This window comes from Aythya marila (genome assembly GCF_965140915.1).
Source record: "Aythya marila genome assembly, chromosome: Z".
In the NCBI taxonomy this organism is placed as follows: Eukaryota; Metazoa; Chordata; class Aves; order Anseriformes; family Anatidae; genus Aythya; species Aythya marila.
Window position 1 is genome coordinate 30,920,032 of NC_139080.1, and position 21,923 is coordinate 30,941,954.

At 40.5% G+C, this 21,923-nt stretch overlaps 1 protein-coding gene across 5 annotated transcripts in view; it reads left to right on the forward strand.

Annotated features, from left to right (window-relative positions):
• Nucleotides 1-21,923, forward strand: part of KDM4C (lysine demethylase 4C) — a 287,286-nt gene that overhangs the window by 196,418 nt on the left and 68,945 nt on the right. For all 5 annotated transcript variants that reach the window (XM_082783468.1, XM_082783469.1, XM_082783470.1 and 2 more), the window contains exons 17-18: nucleotides 14,892-14,947; nucleotides 20,933-21,041. In XM_082783468.1, the coding sequence (XP_082639594.1) occupies nucleotides 14,892-14,947; nucleotides 20,933-21,041 (165 nt within the window). The remainder of the gene's footprint in view (nucleotides 1-14,891; nucleotides 14,948-20,932; nucleotides 21,042-21,923) is intronic.

The following is a 21,923-nucleotide window of genomic DNA, read 5'->3' on the forward strand; positions in this document are numbered from 1 at the left end:
TGCTTCAGCTAAAGAAAGCTAGTGAAGTCAGGATGAATAATGACTGGCATTATAGAGAAGGCAACGTACTGTACAATATGCAAGGATGTAGTCACCTAGTAGCTATACTACATAAACGTAAGTATCTTTATTTTTTAGAGGACAAAAGGATTTGGGACAGGAAAGAACTAGAAAGATGAACAAGTAAGGAAACAGGTAAATATGCCTCAGTATCTTATTTTGTAGTAACCTAGCCATTAATAGGGCTAGTAAGGGAGATCACAGAATCATAGAATCACAGAATGGTTTGGAACTGACATCAAAGATCATCTAATTCCATCCCCCTGCCATGGGCAGGGACACCTCCCACTAGACCAGCTTGCCCAAAGCCTCATCCAGCCTGGCCTTGAACACTTCCAAGGATGGGGCATCCACAGCTTCTGTAGGCAACCTGTGCCAGTGCCTCAACACCCTTGTAGTACAGAATTTCTTCTGAATATCTAATTTAAATCTAACGTTTTTTAGTTTAAAGCCATTACTCCTTGTCCTATCACTATACAACCTGATAAAGAGTACCTCTCCAGCTTTTTGGTAAGCCTCCTTTAGGCACTGGAAGGGTGCTATAAGATCTTCCCAGAGTCTTCTCTTCTCTGTGCTGAACAACCCCAACTCCCTCATCCTGTCTTCACAGGAGAGGTGCTCCAGCCCCTTGATTATTTTCATGGCCCTCCTATGGACTCGTTCTAATACATCCATGTCCTTCTTGTGCTGGGGGCTCCACAGCTGAACGCAGCAGTCCAGATGGGGTCTCACAAGAGCAGAGCAGAGGAGGAGAATCACCTCCCTCAGCCTGCTGGCCACACTTCTTTTGATGCAGCCAAGCATACAGTTGGCTTTCTGGGCTGCAAGCATATACTGACAGTTCATGTTGAGCTTCTTGTCAACCACCACCCCAAGGTTGTTCGCCTCAGGGCTGCTTTCAAGCCATTCTCCATCCAACCTGTATTTGTGTTTGGGATTGCCCTGCCCCAGATTCAGGATCTTGTTGAACCTCATGAAGTTTGCACAGACCCATCTCTCAGGCCTGCCCAGGTCTCTCTGAATGGCATCCCTTCCCTCCAGTGTGTTGACTGCACCATACAGCTTGGTGTCATCGGCAAACTTACTGAGAATTACAGAATCATAGAATCAATCATTAAGGTTGGAAAAGGCCTCCAAGATCATCTGGCCTAACCACTACCCTACCACCAATGTCACCCACTAAACCATGTCCCTAAGCACCATATCCAACTTTTCCTTGAAAACCCCCAGGGATAGTGACACCACCACTTCCCTAAAATTTTAATTCTGTCTTCTGACTGGAAATAGATTTGTGTACTTATTACACCATTACAAAATAAATAAAAAAATAAATAAATTGGGTCAAATGCTTTGTACAAGTCCAGGTAGATGACGTCAGTTGCTCTTTTCCTATCATCCAATGCTGTAGCCCCATCACATAAGGCCACCAGATTTGTCAGGCGTAATCTGCCCTTAGTGGAAGCCATGTTGGTTGTCATCATCCACCATGATCTAGCCAGACACAGAGATGGTACTGACCGGCCTGTAGTTCCCTGGGTCTTTCTTTTTTTCATTTTTTAAAAGTAGGGGTTATGTTTCCCTTCTTCCAGTGAGTGGGAGCTTCACCAGACTGACACACCTTTTCAAGTGTGATGGGTAGTGGCTTAGCGACTACATCCACCACTTCCCACAGGACTTGTGGATTCATTTCATTAGGTCCCATGGACTTGTATACCTTCAGTTTCCTTAGATGGTCTCACATCTGATCTCCTACAGCGGGTGGTTCGTCATTCTTCCATTCCCTTCCTTCTGGGGTCCAGGTTTTGTGCCCGGAGCTTTTGCCAGTGAAGACAGGCAAAAACATCATTGCATACTTCAGCCTATTTCATAACCCAGGTGACCAGGTCTCCCATTTCTTTCCAGAGAGGGCCTGTATTTTCCCTAATCTTCTTTGTAATACTGATGTACCTGTAGAAGCTTTTTTTGTTGCCCTTGATTTCTCTGGCTAAATTTAATTCTAATAGGACCTTGGTTTTCCTTGCCTGATCCCTGGCTGCTTGGACAATGCCTCTGTATCCCTCCCAGGCTATCTGTCCATACTTCTCATCTCTGTAGGCCTCTTTTTTCTGTTTGAGTTTGGTCATGAGCTCCTTGTTCATCCATGCAGTCCTCCTGGTGTTTTTGTGTTACTTCCTCATTGTTGGGATGTGTCACTCCTGAGCTTGGAGGAGGTGATCCTTGAATATTAACCAGTTTTATTGGAACCTTCTTCCCTGCAGGGCTGTATCCCATGGTACTCCACCAAGCAGATCCCTGAAGAGGGCACTGTCTGCTCTCCCACAGTCCATGGTAGTGAGCTTGCTGTGCTCCCGCCTCACTGCCTTCTGGATCCTAAACTACACCATTTCGTTCGTGGTCACTGCAGCTAAGGCTGCTCTTGGATTCCCCACCAGCCCATCCTTGTTGGTGAGAATAAGATCCTGCATTGCACTGCTCCTCATTGGCTGCTCTATCACTTGAGGAAGAAAATTGTCATCAGTACATTCCAGGAACCTCCAGGATTACCTGTGCCTTGCTATGCTGTCCCTGCAACAGATATCGGGGTGGTTGAAGTCCCCCATGAAGACCAGGGCTTGTGAACATGAGGCTGCTTCTATATGTCTGTGGAGGGCATCATCTGCTTGGTCTTCCTGATCTGATGGTCTGTAGCAGACCCCCACTATAATGTCCCCTGCCCCTGCCCTCCCTGTGATGCTGACCCATAAGCTCTCTGCCAGCTCCTCATACATCCCCAGGCAGAGTTCTATATTCTTCAGATGCTCATTGACACAGAAGGCATTGCCCCCTTCTTGTCTCCTCTGCCTGTCCTTCCTAAAGAACCTGCATCCTTCTATTCCAACACTCCAGTCCATGGGAGCCATCCCACCATATCTCTGTAATGCCCATGAGGTCATAGCCCTGGAGGCTTGAATACATCTGTATCTACTCTTGTTTATTCCCCATGCTATGTGCGTTAGCATAGAGACATTTAAGTTGGGCCCCTGATGAAGCTGACATACTGGCTGGAGTGGCTGAAATTCCTTTGTGCTGCTCTTCAGGTGCTCTTCACAAGCTTGTCAAGCCTGTGACTGAAGATGTTCTGCCCCTCCTTTGACAGCTGGACCCCTTCAGCCCCCAGCAGCCCAGGTTTCTCAAAACCTACATAACTTTTCCACAGACTACTTTAGCCCTCCTAGCACTGCAGAAACAATTCAGCACCTAAACTGATCAGTTGGCACTGATTTCAAGAACTGTGTGTATCTCAGAGATTCTATGTTGAGTACTAATAGCAAATGTTGAGCAGTTTAGTGGCTTTTTTTTTTTTTTTTCCTGCAGATAAGCTTTCTTATGCTTCGGATTTTGTACTCATAGTTAGTCTTTTTTTGCGCTGGGTGGATGAGGGAAAGGCTGTGGATGTGGTCTACCTTGACTTCAGCAAGGCTTTTGTCACTGTTTCCCACAGCATTCTCCTCAAGAAACTGGCTGCTCTTGGCTTGGACTGGCGCACACTTCGTTGGGTTAGAAACTGGCTGGATAGCCGGGCCCAAATAGTTGTGCTGAATGGAGCCAAGTCTAGTTGGAGGCCAGTCACTAGTGGCGTCCCCCAGGGCTTGGTGCCGGGGCCGGTCCTCTTTAATATCTTCATCGATGATCTGGATGAGGGCATTGAGTGCACCCTCAGTAAGTTTGCAGATGACACCAAGCTATGCGCGTGTGTCGATCTGCTCGAGGGTAGGAAAGCTCTGCAGGAGGATCTGGATAGGCTGCACCGATGGGCTGAGGTCAACTGCATGAAGTTTAACAAGGCCAAGTGCCGGGTCCTGCACCTGGGGCGCAATAACCCCAAGCAGAGCTACAGGCTGGGAGAGGAATGGTTGGAGAGCTGCCAGGCAGAGAAGGACCTGGGAGTGATGGTGGATAGTCAGCTGAATATGAGCCAGCAGTGTGCTGAGGTGGCCAAGAAGGCCAACGGCATCCTGGCTTGTATCAGAAACAGTGTGACCAGCAGGGCTAGGGAGGTGATCATCCCCCTGTACTTGGCTCTGGTGAGGCTGCACCTCGAGTACTGTGTTGAGTTTTGGGCCCCTCACTACAAGAAGGACATCGAGGTGCTCAAGTGAGTCCAGAGAAGGACAATGAAGCTGGTGAGGGGTCTGGAGAACAAGTCGTACGAGGAGCGGCTGAGGGAGCTGGTGCTGTTCATCCTGGAGAAAAGGAAGCTCAGGGGCGACCTTATCGCTCTCTACAGATACCTTAAAGGAGGCTGTAGTGAGGTGGGGGTTGGCCTGTTCTCCCACGTGCCTGGTGACAGGACGAGGGGGAATGGGCTAAAGTTGCGCCAGGGGTGTTTTAGGTTAGATGTTAGGAAGAACTTCTTTACCGAAAGGGTTGTGAGGCATTGGAATAGGCTGCCCAGGGAAGTGGTGGAGTCACCATCCCTGGAAGTCTTTAAAAGACATTTAGACGTAGAGCTTAGCGATATGGTTTAGTGGGGATTGTTAGCGTTAGGTAGAGGTTGGACTCGATGATCTTGAGGTCTCTTCCAACCTAGAAATTCTGTGATTCTGTGATTCTTTTGATTTAGGTATGTTTTTTGGTTAAAGTGACATCAGCTGAATGACTTTTTTTTAATTTTTATTTTCAAGGCATCAGAAAAGAGCTTTCTGCATTCAAGCCCACAAACTACACTATTTCACCCTACTAAAAATAATGATTTTGAATACTCTTTTTATAGTACTGCCCTTCTCACTGATACAATGTCAGCATATCTATTATAAACTCCCATTTTCACAGCCTAGTAACTGCCAAAATAACTCACTACATGTGAGTTGGCATATAGTGTTTTAATTTTCAGACTGATTCTGCTACCTAGCTTTAAAAGCATTTTGATACTGCTAATAAAGAGAAATTGCTGGGCTGAGTGTAAAAAAAATGGCTATAGCAAGAAACCTTAAGTTTTTTCTTTTTAGAAAAATAAGGCTAGAATTTGTTTATTTATTTATTTCTGAAAGAGGATTTTCCCCAACTTTCTCTGCAAACAGATGACTCGGTAGATTGTACTGGATGCTCCCAGTAGGGAGAATCACTTTTAAATGCCAGCGCTAACCATTTTAGCTAATGATGCTAATCAGATGTGGGAAGCATTATGTTTCTAGTTTTGGTGTAAGTCTAGGAACAGGATATGCATTGATTATAAAAACAATCTCTGACACAATATATTTTAACAAGATTGTAACTAGTTTCTCTGATGATGTCATGGAAAATTAATGGAAGACTATTAAACCTGGACAGTATATTTTTAACTAAAGTGCCATAAAACTCAGAACCAAATTCCATTTAGTCCTTCAGTTCTCAGAATTGCAGAACAGGGAAGGATGGAAGGGACCTCTGGAGGTCATCTGGTCCAGTCCCCCTGCTCAGGCAGGGTCACTCAGAGCAGGTTGCCCAGAACCATGCCCAGACGGCTTTTGTCTATCTCCAAGGAGGCCGACACTACTCTTTGGGCAGCCTGTGCCTGGCCTTGAAGATCACCTTGTTCCAATCTTAAAGGGACCTTAAAAATCATGTAATTCAAACCCCTCTGCCATGGGCAGGTTCCACTAGAGCAGGTTGCTGTAAGCCATATCTAGCCTGGCATTGAACACTTCCAGGGATGGGGCATCCACAGCTTCTCTGGGCAACCTGTGCCAGCGCCTCAGCACCTTCATATACTTCTTTCTAATATCTAATCTAAATCAACTCTCTTAGTTTTATACCATTAACCCTTAATACCATTAACCTGTACTCCCTTCCTTATCAAGAGTCCTTCCCCATCTTTCTTAGAAGTCCCTTTAAGTACTGAAAGGCTTCAATAAGGTCTCCATAGAACCTTCTCCAAGCTGAAAACCCAGCTCTCTCAGCCTCTCTTCATAGGAGAGGTGCTTCAGCCCTCTGATCATCTTCAAGGCCCTCCTTTGGACCCACTCTTAATAGGTACATGTATTTCTCACACTGGGTGCCCCAGAACTGGATGCAGGACTCCAGGTGAGGTCTCAAGAGATGGAGAAGAGGGAGAGAATCACGTCCCTCAGCCTGCTAGCTACAATTATTTTGATGCAGCACTGTATAAAATAGGCTTTCTGGGCTCAAAGTGCACATTTCTGGCTCATGAATGGCTCATTTCTGGCTTTTCATCCAACAGAATCCCCAAGTCCTTCTCCACAGGGCTGCTTTCTACCCACTTATCACCCGGCCTGTATTTGTGCTTGGATTCATTTGGGTATTCTAATTCTTACCAAGCAGTTTTCCATTCTCTGAAGGCTGACACAAGATTTCAGTCTGATACAGCTTTGAATCTGTCCCTGCTTGAAGCTGGAATTGGACCAGGGAAGTATCACCAACCTTGTCCAACCTAAATTCTGCTTCAGAGACCACACCTGGTCATGAGGAGTACTGCTACAAAGTTATTGCAGGGACTGGGGAAAAAGATGGAAATAGCTAGTTGCAGGATATACTGCCTTGCACAGCTGGTGTTACGCTGCTTTCTTGAAGAAACAAATTTTTCATCTAACAATGTTCAGACTTAAATCTAATATTTACTGTTGCTTCCAAACATTGTCTTATAGTAATAGGAATAATCCTGCATATTTTTTATCTGTAGAAATACCATCATTCCATTTTTGTTTGTTTATTTGCTAAATGTTTAGCTTTAGTATTATCTTCTGGCAGTGATTTCTGCTCTCTCACATACTGAGGGAAAATTATCACTTGTGTATTTTATACCTTTGAATTTCAGTATTTATCAATCTATTTATTTATTTATTTACCTGAAGGGTAGCTAATCTAATTCCTTTTGATATCTCTTTGGAGGGGAAGTTGTAATCTTTCTTTTTCAGATGCTTGGGAACAGTCATTCTTCTTACTGTAAATATTTCCTAAATATTTGACCAATAACCACTGGCCAATAACCATATGCAACCATGTAACATTCTCCATTTCGTACTGTATATATGTATGTTTTTGTCTTTGGAGGTGCATGTTGTAGCACCTTGAGAAAGGTCCTTTTTTAGGCTGGTACCCCTAACAAGCGTGGGAGTTATTTTCACCCGTTAACTGTAATGAGAGTTTTGATTCTTGCAGTGTCTTAGCTCAGCCAGTTCATTCATTCTCTGCTTACAGAAACCTCTGCTCACTCCCATTCACTATCTCAGCTCTCTCTCCTTTCCTTTCCAAGTCTTTCTATCTCAGCCAACTCTCTCTTGCTTCTTGCATTCATGCAGAACACAGTTCTCAATGTTGCAAAGAGCAGGGAAGAAGGACTGCTTGCTCTGTATACTGTTGCCTCAGCATGACACGATGTGAAAGCTGCAATTTCAAGGAAATTTTTGGCCATCCTTGAATCAAACACTTGCAGGGCAGACTGAATGTTCATGGCATTTCCCTTCTAAAATGTGCAGATTCACTAGCTGATGATGTGCAAACTTTTAATTCCAAAAAGTGGGTGACGAACAGATTTGAATGTATCTGAAAGAAACAAGCATATCATCCAAAGCAGACATACAGCCACTTTCAAATTTCAAGAACTTACTTCAAGCTTGCAGCTTCTAAATCTTCCTCAGCCAAAGATGTGCATATGTATGAAATAAATACTAACCTCTGGTGGATTTCTTTCATGGAATTATTTAGCCTCCTCAATCAGTGTGACCTTTCAGCATCTCCAAAATGCTAAACAACTTGATAACAGTTTATTCCGGGCATAGTGAGACTTTTCAGTGACAATAAAAAAAAAAATAGTTGAAATGCTTTTCTGAATGTTCCTAATACTAAAAATTGTTGGCATTGTTGAGGCAGAGAATGGTGAAAGTTTGATAGCATTTATGAACAGCTGAAGATGGTGAGTTGCAATGGTAACATCTGGCAATTCTGCTAATAAATGAAGCTCCCAGACATAATGTGGATCCTGTCACTTTGCCTCACTTCATTTGTCTGTAAGTTGTTATTCTTAAGAATATTTTGTCTTTAAAAATCAGAAGTTTGTCTATAAAAAAGCAATTTTAAGGTAGTAGCTTGAAATGGCAAGAGTAACTGCTTCTGTATTGAAACTAAACAATCTCAAAAAAATTCTTCTGAGGGAAGATTATTCCCCTGGTGTGGAAAGATTAAAATACTCATTAGTGGGCAGTTTCTGAAAAGAACATCTGCGAATGTGTTATGATAAAGCCCAACCTTTTTTCTTTACACAAATATAAATACAGACACAAATATTAAAGAGCTAAGGACGTGAGCTATCTGAAAAGGCAGCTGTGCCATTTCCAAATGCACATCCTTGTTAATACTACTAAAAGATGTGACCTTGGCCCTCACAAGGTGAAACATTAAGGGTATTCATTTTCAGTTCAGAGGCTCCTATCAAAAAAGCCTACCAGAATGGCCTGAAGTACATAAAAGATGTTTCTTAGCCTTAACCATACAAATTCTATCTTAGCTGTGGCAGAGTTCACAATTATATGCCTGTTTTAAGTAATGAAGACTTTCTACTAACCAGCTTGTAAATATGACTAATCAGCATATCTGTGACAGTTTTGCAGCAGTTCACTCTTAAAACTGAAAATGACTGTTCTGACTTCATATGAGAAGTATTTTGGAAAAAAACAACACCTGAGCTAACCATTTTGAGTGGTTTTAGGCACTAAACAGAGTCAACAGAAGCATAGGAAACTAATTGACAAAAGAAGAGTGGAAATACCTTGTTCACTGGATAAATCCTACAGAATTATCCTACAAAAATCCTGTAGTGCAGAAAACATTATAAACACTTTCATTGCTTCAGACCACCAGACAAAATGCATTCTTATGTGAAATTATTTATTCCCTTATCACTGCTACTTAAAGCTGTGATAATAAAGTTATGACAATAACTTTGTAATAATAATGTATGCATAAATTTCAGTTAATGCATTGTTTTTCAGAAGAAAAAATCTTATGAACGCATGAAAAATAAATGAAATGTATATTTAATTCCTATTGAAGTATGCACTTAAGTACCGAGTAACGTGATGTTCCTAATATTTAAGTATGATTTCTAAAACATTTCAAAGTGTTTGTTAAAGCTTTAAAATGGCAGATTACATAGAATAGTAAGATCTGCTCTAGTGAATTAACACAGAAACAATTTTAGCCTGTTATCCTGTCTCCAACACGAACAGAAAGGAATTTATCAGAAAGAATATGTCTTAGGCAAGCATTTCCTAATGCTCTCCCAATCTCTAACAATATGCTAATAAGAAACTGCTTTAGGCAAAGGCACTACCTGTGTATTTACTAGGTAAAAGGTAACGTTTGATGGATTTCTTTCATGAACTAATGAAGCAACTTCCTGCATTTAGTGAACTTTTGGCATCCACATGTGGCAAACTTTATCACATTTTGAGAAGAGCATTTCTTTTTGTTTGGTTTGAATCAGCTATATTCTGTTGTCCTCTGATAGCAACCACCTGGTGGATGTTATGCTGGAATACTTAGTCAAGTATTTTTCAAAGCCCTAATGATTTTATTGGGATCTTTCAGACTCCATACTGTTGTCTTTTTCCAGGTCTGAACACCAGCAACATGCTTAGTTATCCTTTAGTTATCACTTGTTGCAGATGTTGTTAACTGAATATAAGCTTTTTTCATTTCTCTCTCTCTCTCTCTCTCAATGAGATATGCGAAGTAAGGTTATTAATCTGGAAAACAGAATGCAATTAAATAGGGAATAGTGCAAGATAATGAAGCTTGAGAACAGACACAGAAATAGGGAGCAATCATACCAGCCACTGCTGTGGAAGGGTTTCTGAGGGTTGCAGTGCATGAACTTAAAGTCAGTGCTATCCAAAGAATTGAACACTGTGGAGGGAAATGTGGGATTCAAGACATCAACTAATCCTGCTCTGCCTAATATTATTGAGAATTTGCTCTCTTTGCATTTCAGAAGGAAAGATGTGACCTCAGACGAAGATAGTGATTTAAAAAGTAGTGATAGTTTAACCTACTAAGGAGCTGTAGATGGAAAATGGCAAAAATGAAAGGAGCAATCTGTTTTTCATGTTTATGATGCATAAAGCAAAAAGCAAAAAAAGGAAAAAAAAAAAAAAAAGGCTTAAACTGCAGCAGGGAACCTTCAGGTTAGCTGTTAGGAAAAACTTCCAGATGGCAGGGATATGAAAAGACTGGAAAAGATTGTTAGGGTGATTATGGAGGAGACTCTGTCACCACATTTTATGAGGAAGTTCTTTGAAACATGTCAGATAAAATTAATTAGGAATAACATGTTTTATTTACCCTGTATTTATCCACCCACATAGATGTATATTTCTTTTAACTGGATAAATATTATTCTTCAGAAGTGCCATCATAATTTACAGGGTCAATATAGGGTCAGGAAGAAAAAAGAGACAGCAGTTTAACAAAGAAAGAGGATCAAGTGTGACACGTTCATAGTGGTCCACAAGAAAAAACATTATTTGACTTATACATGTACATCTCTCTGCTATGGCTCCACTGAGCTGTGTTTCCTTTCTGTGTCAGACAGCTTACTGTCTGACACAGAATGCCATTGCTGATGAAGTAAGTGTGCAAGTATCAAAATGTGAAAACTGTTTTTTAATTAGCATCATTGTCAATATGACTCAATTTTGGTAGAATGCAAAAAATACTCAAGAACAACCAAATGCATTCATTTTGATGTATAAATAAATGCAAACATTTTTTTTCCCCTTGTGTTCATCCATGCAACAGTAACTAAATATGCTTGAGTAATGGCATATCATTGCAATAAGGGTGATCCATCTTTTGGATGTATGTACCAAAGAGAGTATGGTTAATTCACATTGACTTTCACTGTTGTTTATAGCAGTGACTGCAATAGATAGTACAGCATACACCAGATTAGGAATATTGGTTGCAAAATTCTGTTTCATTGTAAGCAAGGGTGACTGTGCAGTCCAGAAACTGCAGATGTGATCTGTATTGTTATGAAAAAACGCATTGCTTATACTGAAAATCTAAAAGGTGACGTGAACGTTTGTGTGATAAGGCTTGTGAATTATACGGAAATGGCTTAGTTTATGCAGCTACGAGGAGAGAGTGTTTTCTTTTATAATTCCAGAATGTAATGGAGATTTTTAAGCAGATGAGTAATTTAAAATATTCTAAGGTTTAATTTTGATAAGTGTAAAATAATATGCATAAGAAATTATTATCTCATGCAAATACAAATGTGATAAAATCCTTGTTTAAAGGATTTGCAGAGTAATAGTGAATACTGGATATGTACTAGGACCAGGCTCTGAAGTCTGTTGCTATCCTGGATTTTACACACAGAAAGCTCTCTCACTTTTTTTTTTGATGTGGACAAATGTAATAATTGCTAATGTAGTCTGATCTCGGTGCCATCCATGGCAGGTATACCTTTACTAGGAATCTTAGGATTTCTATTGATCAGCTGTCCTGTGTTTTCATTGTTCACAGTATGTTGAAACTGGAGGTGAATTTATAGCCAAACTACATGGATATAGGACAATGTTTTGCGAAGCAAGGATGATGTAAGAAAAAGATCTAACAGGCTTTAACTATGGGCCTTCTCACACAGATTTGCTATGAACATCAATGTCGTTTTCAAGTTCTGTATCCACCAGAGAACAATCTGTTTCATTATTGCCTACCACCACTGTGTACTCACTGACGTTTCATATAGGTAGTCTTTGAGAAAGAAACACATTTGGTTCCTGCAGGCTGTGTGTAGGAGATTTTTTTTTTTTCCTAGCTGGTGCTTCTGAGAATAATTAGAGTCACCTTCTTTTGTCTGGCTTTTTTTTTTTTTTTTTTTTTTTAACTTAGTGTGAAAGGTTTGCAATTAGTGGATAAGGGTTATGACTTCTTATTGCCAAGCCACTCTCCATCAGGTTTGAAGAGTCATGGCAATCAAGCAAAGACCCTGGTGACTGGGAAATGGGAAACATCTACACTTTATGACCTTGAACTGTCTAGTTGCATTAACAAACTACACAGCAAAAGATCAGATTAAGCTTTTCCTTCAAAGTAAAAAGTATTAATTAGAAGCAGGACAAGTTCACTGACATTCTAGTACTGAATTTCAAAGTAAGCTGGAATAAAAACATCAAAGCTCATAAGTTAGGGGCAAGAATCTCTACTTTATTTTGCAAAACTGACAGGTAGTCTGTTTTGCAAATGACAAATTGCTCTGATACAATAAATATCAATAAAGTGCTTCAATTTAAAAAAAAAAAAAGAACAACAGGAAGCATGTGAGGGAATTCACAGGTGAAGGATAAGCTGAGCATTTAATTTTGAAGAGGAAAATGATTTTTTCCCCACAAAGATTTCTACTAAATCAGACTCATGTTCTCTTCACCAATCTGCAGATGTTATTCTACATCTTCATTGTAAGCTTCCTGCCCCTTCAAAACTGCAAATGAGTTAGAGAAAGACTGTCAAGTAGTCCTCACAGCTCCTTTTCTATGAGGAGCTTATGTGGTATTTGCCTCTTACTGAATGGATGTTCCATTTTGAGTATTATATTTATGCTGCTTGGTTCATCTGTTTTGTTACTCTCATATGGCTTTGGAGAAGCTTGCCCATCTATTTTTACTGTTTTCATCTTGTATTTCCCACTGTCTTATGTAAAACTAACAGGTTGGAAAGGAACATTCTGTTGGTCAGTAGCTCAGCTGGCAAGCTCTGTATATAAAGCTAAATGCTAATAGGAGAAAAGATGACCCACTCACTCACAATGTCGAAGTGAATCAAAGGAAGAGCTCAGATATAAATCTTGCCTTTGCTGATTTGTAAGCAAGGATCTAAAGATAAATCAGATTGCAGAGGACACAGCGCTGTAGGATTACTCTGTGGTTGTGTGATTGGTACTCCTCAGGAGTCACAGGTAGGTTTAAGGATATGTAGACTTTTTCATCCTGTAGATTTCACATGTAAGTACCTGCTTGTAAATGCCTTGAGTAATGAATGTCAATTAGAATCACATTTCCCATGACTTCAGTGGTACTTTATTGGAAAAACATCAATATGCTCAGTAGCTGTTTAGTGGAATTTTTATTGTATTATCACAGAATCAGTTCTGCACAGTGAAAGTGTATAAAGACTTAACAATTTGATTCCTTACCATCTAGTTTGGGAAAGTCTTTATGTCAGCCTCATGCAGTTCAGTAACTTTTTAGTAACTAACTGAGTGTTGTGTTTGAAACCAAAATTTATTCAAGATAAGAAAGAGTAATAATTCTTCATATAGCTTGAGTGTGTATCTATGCGGATGGCAGCACCAAATTATTCTAATGACATCCAAGGCAGGGTAAGAAACATTGAAAAAAAATTTGAAGATAATTTGAACCAACTTGATCAGAGGTTGACAAAATTTAATACCTATATAAGTTGGCAAAAAGCATACCAAGTAGTTATGATACCCTAAGTATCTACAAATACTTAGAAGGTAATTATGTATATGAAAGAAATTACGTGTTGGAAAGACAATTATGTATAGCAGTTGCACAGCATCACAGAGTAATGAGTTGAACCTAAAATAAGACATGGTACATTAGACAGTATTTGGTATGTGAAGTGGAAGAGTAGGTTCTCTTAGAGTAATTCTGGCTCACCATTTTGCTGTACCTTTAAGAGTGAACACAATGAGGAGAAAGAGGAAATAATCAGCCCTTCTCCCTGCCTCCCTCTTTTGATTGTTCTCCATTCCACCTACTCCTGCCCCTCTGTCCAGTTTTGTTAGGCTTGATACAAGAGGAGATTTTATAAGATGCAGTGTGAGAATCTCACAAAGGTACAGCTGATTGAGTAAAAAGGGTGGCTCTGGAAGAAACAGTTAAAATCATATGGATTATGAGTGTAGTCCTATGGAGTATTACGCTTTTGAGGCTTTTTCCTGCATTGAAGAAGCTCCCTAAAGTTATACGCAATATATGTTGAAACACATGCTAAGTGCTGCAATACCGGCCCCCTTATGTTCCAGTTTTCCTCTTTAATGCAGAAGCTACCTGTTCCTCCTCAGTCTCCTCTGAATACCTGAAGGAATTGGTATCCTAAGCCCATGGATTTCCTGATTTAATGGTCATTGTTCACTGTTACAAAGGGAACTGTTACCTGAATATGTTGAGTCCCATCCCAGGTCTCTTGTGGTTAAATTAGTTAACCTCATTTCTCTTCTCCACACCTCTATAGTAACACTAATTAGATGAAAGCGGTACTGTATGAGAGTTCTCAGTGGTATTGGTATGTAAGGCAAAAAGTTATATGCTTAAATTGCAAAGATAATTTATTTGTCGCAAGGAAGAAGGAAAGGAAAGTTGTTTCCTTGTTTTTAGGAAAGGTCTTACAGGAAACGGTACAGCAAAGACTGACTTGTTTTGTTATTTGAGTTGAATCAATTACTTACAAGTCAAGAATATAACTTTTATTAAGCTAATTATATATAATTTTACTTTGTTTTACCTTAGTAAGCTGCATGGCAATTGCAGCCTTTCTATTCCAATACTGACTGCCTTTTCATTTGTTACTGTCTTCAAAGTAGTTCTATCACTTTGTTCAAGACTAATATTTAAAACATTTTTCTTCAGCTTTTTTGAGTCATGACTCTTGTTGTTATATATTCTTCTATTTTTCCTGTAAGGAAATGCAGTGTTTATAAGTGGCAGGTTGTGACCCAGCACTTAATTACATTAGCAATTTACATATCCTTAAGATCAGCTGAATAAGACTGCTTTGTAACCTGTCAGTAAACTCACTTGTTTCTACACTGTTTTTATTTTTAGGAATGTTGTCTCTGCAATTTGAGAGGTGGTGCATTAAAGGAAACTACTGACAAGAAGTAAGTAATATATTCGTCAAGATTGCATGTTCTTGTTTTAATTTTTTTTGCAATCCATTCCCGTGTACAGAGCATTTGTAAGCTTAATTATTTGACACTATCCCTTTAAGTTGAATCATTGCAGAATTAAAAATATTCCTATTGAAAAGTGCAGCTGCCATTTTGTGAAAATGTACCTAAAATGTACATTCGTTTTGGTATTTGCACAGGCTTATGTGTTCCAAATTCCATTCTGCTGGTTGTTGTGTAAAGGAAGCAAATGAGAGCTCATTTGTCATTGTTTGCATGGTCAAATCTTGCCAAACAGTGAAATGCATATTCTTCTTTAGTCCTGGAAATTTGTGATTACAGAATTTAAAAGGGAACCTTTGAACTTCTGCTAGAAACAATATTTTATATTAATTAATCTGAGTAATATTAAAATACTTCTGGACTTGAAATGTTTTTCTAAGTACGTTTTTATCATACACTGTCAAAAATAGTATTGTTTCTGACATCATACTAGCATTAGTATTTTCATCATACTAGCATTATACATTTTCATCATACTATCATACTAGCATTAGTATTTTTCTCTTCATTTTTATGATAGTGCAGTATACCAGGTAATCTAAATAAATAAAATGAGAAATGTTGCAGCTTAACATTTTTAAAGCCCAATACTGAAACAGTCTTCATGCATTTGGGGTTTTCACATAATTAGTTAAATACTAGTAGTATATTAGCAATATCATGTAGACCACTTTCTTTATAAATCCCTTTGGACTACAGTCATAAGTGCTCATCTAGCTGCAATGTTCTTTTCCAGTTAGCAGGCCAGAATTTATTTATCAATCATTTGCAATTGGTTGCATAGTGTTTTTCTCTGCATTTTGTAAATTTCTGGTTGAGGAGAAGGTTGTATGTAAAATTCAATTATCTTCAGAAGCATTAATATTGTTAGCAAATTAATGAAGGTTTTGACAAACTCATGAAAATACTTAGCTGCTTTATATCTCTGCTTTAAACTCCCCATAATAGTTATTTGTTACTTGCTTTTTCTAACCAGGAAAAAAAAATAATAAAAAGACAAACTGTGTAATCTAAACAGAATTTATGATGTCATTTTTATATTTGGAACTGACAGATTACATGTTACATCTTTGAAAATAAGTCTTTTTTTTTGTAGATCAGTTAATTTAAATTTTTTCATAAGATTTATTCATAGGACAAAAAAGAAAAAACTCAGGGATCTGCAGAGTATGTCTTCCTCTGCATAACTATACCTGAAGTCTTTGGTTTTGCATTATATCTCTCTCTAGGTTTCTGTTACAGATTTGTGAAATAACAGCTCTGTAAAAGTCATTCAACTCTTGTTTTCCTGTTCGCATAACAGATTATAGTTGCTATAAAATGTTGAGTCCTCACCCATACTTAACACTGTTCTATCTACCATTTCAAACTTTTGAAACATTTCAGAAGGTTATGATCCATTTTTTTTCTCCAACAAGTAGAAAATCCAACATAATCATTCTGTTCCTTCCTTCTCTCTCATATACTCATTAGAGATGCAGAATTGGCATTACTTAGATTTAAAAAGTTATAAATCAGACATGGTGGGGGAGTTACAATTTGCGGTAAAGGAGAGCTGAGATTCCGTCTTGAGTGAAGACAGCAATTTTTACGAGTCCTGTTAGGTTGATAGCCGTCAAAGTATAAGAGCTTGAGTCTAGATTTATCGAATAGACATTCTATTTACAGCATTTCTTTCCCCATAAAGCTTAGATGGTAAGACACCTACTATTAAGACAATGCACTTTTGCAGGCAGGCAGCAAGGAGCAAAAAAAAAAAGTTGTTACTAGAAGTAAAAAAAAAAAGAATTCTCAAAGTGAGATGAGATGTTTTCTGTATGTTGAAATATAAGTGGAATAGTCTCCATAATAAAATGATAGATCTACATGCTTTATCTGCTTTCATTTGGGCTGACCTGCATAACTTACTAGTGGGTATATCATCTTTACATACAGCTCTTATTTCACACTTAGGCAGATACAACTTTAACATTATATGACAACAGTTTACTTAGTCCCTGTATGTTATATTATAGTTTGTATAATCACATATTATCTGTATGATGGAAAGGTGTGGGATTTTACCATTCTGGGCAGCTGAACTCCATCACAACCTCTCTCTCACTCGTCCCCTCCCCTGGAAAAAAGGAAGTATGCTGGAAAGAAAGAAAAAAAAACCTCACAGGTTGAGATAAGGATAATTTCATTAAAGGGAAGAGTGAAAGAAAAAAAAAAAAAGAAACAAAAACAAAAACCAAGCAAAGGCTGAAGCGCAGAAGCACAGAAAGAAAAGAAATTACTATCTACTTCCTATCAACAAGCAATGTTCAGCCACGTCCAGGAAGCAGGGCCTCAATACATGCAGCAGTTGTTTGAGAGGATGAACATCTTCATGAGTGCACCCCCCTCTCCTTCCCCTTCCACACCGCCCTGGTGATGTTCCCTCCCCACTTCTTGCCCATCCACAGCCTGCTGGCTCTTGGGGGGTGAGGTTGGAGGAAGTCCTGATGCAGTGCCAGCATTGCTCAGCAGCAGACACAACACTGGAGTGATACCAGTGCTATTCTAGCTACAGGTGCAGAGCACAGCACTGTATGGGATGCTTCAGGGAAAGTTAACTCCATCCCAGCCAGACTCAGTACAAAAGGGCTCAAATGTTGAGATAATGATAAGGAGATCACTCAACAATTATTGTCATGGTCAAAACAAACTCAGCATCCGGAGAGTGATATAATATATTGCCTATAACTAGCAGACTAGAGCAGTGAGAAACTAAAAGTAAACCAAAACCTTGCCCATCCACTTCCTTGCCCTTCCACCTCCTCCCCCTGAGTGACACAGGGGAATGGGGGCTGCGGACAGTCTATAGTACTTCATTTTCACGACTCCTTCACAGGTCCCTCTCTGCCCCTGCTCCCTGTGGGGTCCCTCCCACGGGATGCCGTCCTTCCCAAACTGAGCCTGCAGAGGCTGCCCACAGGCAGCAGCTCCTCAAGCACTGCTCCCACACGGCTCCGTCCCACGGGGTCCATCCATCCCCCAGGAGCAAACTGCTCCAGCACGGGTCCCCCACGGCTGGGCGGCAGCTCCCCCCCAGACCCCCTGCTCCTGCGTGGGCTCCTCTCCACGGGCTGCAGCTCCGGCCCGGGGCCTGCTCCTGTGGGGGCTCTCCATGGGCCGCAGCCTCCTCCAGGCCACATCCACCTGCTCCACCAGGGGCTCCTCCACAGGCTACAGCATGGAGATCTGTTCCATGTGGGACCCATGGGCTGCAGGGGGACAGCCTGCTCCACCAGGGGCCTTTCCCTGCACAGGCCACAGGGGACCTGCTGCTGCCTGCCTGGAGCACCTCCTGCCCTCCTGCTGCACTGACCTGGGGGGCTGCAGGGCTGCTTCTCACTCCTTCTTCTCCCACCTGCTGTTGCCCAGCATTTTTTTTTCCCTTTCTTAAGTCTGCTCTCACAGAGGTGCAAACAACATGGCTTATTGGCTTGGCTCTGGCCAGCAGCAGGTCCCTTTTGTATCCAGCTGAAACTGGCCCTTATCTAATATGGGACAGCTTCTGGAATCTTCAGAAGCCACCCCTACAGCCCCCAGCTACGAAAACCTTGCTACATAAACACAATACAAGGTCAGGTATCATGGGAGGACAACAGAAATGCTGTTCACCATTGCAGGGAGAAAATTTGAATGGCCAAAGCTCAATTGGAGTTGAAAGTGGCTAGTACTGGGAAGGGACAGCAAAAAGTTTTTTTTTTAAAGTCTGTCATTAGCAAAAAAGGACCGGAGATAATATTGATCTTGTAGCTTGATGAGATTGGTCACCTCACAAATAAGGATATAGGTAAAGCAGAGACGTTTAATGACTTACTAACTTCTGTCAGTGATGAGCTCTGGGACCCCCTAAGACTTGGGTTGAAGGACTATCACCGTGGGAACAATAAACTCCCAGCCAACTCCAAATATTTGTTGGATTTGTTGCTTCAGCTGAATGTCCGTAAGTTTATGGAGCACAATGGGATGCATCCTAGGTTAATCGAAGAACTGGCTGATGTCCTCGTGAGACCTCTCAGTTATTTTTCAGTGGTCTTGGGAATCTGGAGAGATCCCAGTTGACTGGAAGCTGGTATATTATTATGATAGGAGAAGAGGGAATGGCCTCAAGTTGCACCAGGGGAGGTTCAGGTTGGAAATTAGGAGGCATTTCTTCTAAGAAAGATCAGTCACGCATTGCAATGGGTTGCTCAGGAAGGTGGTAAAGTCACCGTCCCTGGGGGTGTTTTTGAAAAGGTTGGATGTGGTACTTAGGGACATGGCTTAGTGGGTGATATTGGTGGTTGGGGGACAGTTGGACCAGATGATCTTGGAGTTTTTTTCCAGTCTTAATGATATTATGATTCTGTGATTCTATGAAATGTTGTCCCAGTTTTCAAGAAGGGTAAGAAGGAAGACCCTAATAACTGCAAGCCTGTCAGTCATACTTCAATGCCGGGTAAAATTATGGAAAAGATTGTTATGGGAGTTACTAACTTCATTTCCTTTCATGACAAAGTTGCCCACCTTATAGACCAGTGGAAGCCAGTAGACATGTTTTCCTGCAAAGCTTTTAGTACTGTCTGTAACAACATCCTTCCAGACAAAATGTACAGCATATATCTTCTTGACAAAATCTTACTTGAAGGGTGAACAGTAGTCTGATAGGTTGGGCTCAAAACGTTATGGTTAATGGGGCTACATTGGACTGGCAACCAGTTACTAGTGGGGTTCTGCAGGGCACCATTCTAGGGCCAGTTTTATTCAATGTTTTTATAAATGTTCTGGGCACAAGACTTGAATGCATACTAAGTAAGTTTGCAGATGGTACTAAGTTAAGCAATCACCAGCTGTATGAAATTTAACAGAGCAAGTGTGTATGATCCACCTGGGATGTTCTGGTCAATGGCAAGATGAACTTGAGTTAACAGCATGCCCTGACAGCCTAAAGGGCCAGCTGTATCCTATGGTGCATCAAGCACAGCATTGCTAGCCAGTCACAGGAAGTGATTGTCCTGCTCTACTCTGTGCTTGTGCAGCCTCACCTTGAGTACTGTGTGCAGTTATGGGCACCACAGTTTAAGGACATAAAACTATTGAAGAGTGTCCAAAGTAGGGCAACAAGGATAGTGGAATGTCTCACCAGGAAGATGTATGAGGAACAGCTGAGGTCCATTGGTTTGCTCAGCCCTGAGCAGAGCAGGCCGAGGGGAGGCTTCATGGCGGCCTGCAGCTCCCTCACGAGGGGAGCGGAGGGGCAGGCGCTGAACTCCGCTCTCTGGGGACAGCAACAGGACCCGAGGGACTGGCATGGAGCTGGGACAGGGGTGGGTCAGGCTGGGTGTTAGGGGAAGCTTCTGCACCTAGAGTGTGGTCCGGCACTGGGACAGGCTCCCCAGGGCAGTGGTCAATGCACTGAGCCTGCTGGAGTTCAAGAAGCATTTGGACAACACTCTCATACACATGGTCTGATTTTTGGTATCCTGTATGGAGCCAGTAATTGGACTGCATGATCCTTGTGGGTCCCTTCCAACTTGGGATGTTCTATGATTCTGTGAAAATGTTGAAGGTCATAAATTGCATATGGATAAAATAGTCTGTGCATGTGCACCTGAATAGCACACCTACAATAGTATTGCACTTAACAAATTGAATATGAAAAATAATTTTCAAGAAAAAAGTTGTCATAAAAAGCCAGTCAGAAATGATATTCACATGAAGTGCTAGTATTGTAAAGTTTGTTAACGTTTCAAAGAAATCTTCAGAAATCCTAATAAGGGAAATACCTGGAGATGGTTGCCTTTTAAAAATGAAACAAACAAAATACAAGTAATGAAACATCTTGACACTCATATTTCTATGTTTTTTTTGGTGGTATTCTTGACTTGCTGCTTTTCACAGGTGGGCGCATGTAATGTGTGCAATTGCCATTCCAGAAGTGAGATTTGTTAATGTTTTGGAACGTACACCAATAGACACTAGCAGAATACCTTTACAAAGATTGAAATTGGTGAGTAGTATATTCATACATACTTGATGTATTCTTTGCTAATAAGGTGTCCCAACATTTTGAAATGTATTCAAAATCTGATTTGTGATTGCTATTGCAAAGTACAGAACAGTAAACTGTTTAAGGTTATGAGCAAGTATCAGGGATTTTATCAAGATTGGATTCTTGCTTTTGACATATAATGGCATTTCATTAACACTTTTGACAACCTTTAGTACTTGATGAGAGAGAAATTCATACCTGCGTTCCCCCAAAAGAATGACAACAAACTTGACCAGTGTCAACTGTGAATGTTTAACTTTTGTAACTGTGTTGGTCATGAAAGTGTTGAAACCCAGGCTATGAGTATCACATAGTACATGTTTGTGAGGTCTTCTTATTATGTATTTTTGCCTCAAGGAACAATTTGTTGAGGTAAAAGGATGTATGATCTGGTTGTCAAGCAGTATCTCTGCCATCTGGGTATTGAAAAATGTGCACAAAACAGATCACACATTATATTGGACTAAAAAACCCTACCAAACTGTTTCCTGAAGAATTTTTAAAGCGGATATAAAACATAAATACAAATACATCCATTACTAACAGTTGTACCCTGTGCTACATCCTGAATAACACTGCCATTCTGGAAAGTTGATGTACGAAATCAGAAGACATGCAGCATGGAGGAGAATTTTCCTTACCGTGTTACATGAGAATTACTAAATTTGCCAGCATTTGCGTCACTGTGATATCATCTTCTGATAAACAGAAAGTGACTAGTGGACATGGAAACATGCTGGGCAATGATGCCATCGCTTTTCTGCATCTGCTCCGTGCTATTTCAAAAATATTTCTTGACCTACCTGACTTTATATTAGCTCCTTTTACTCCATCATTTTG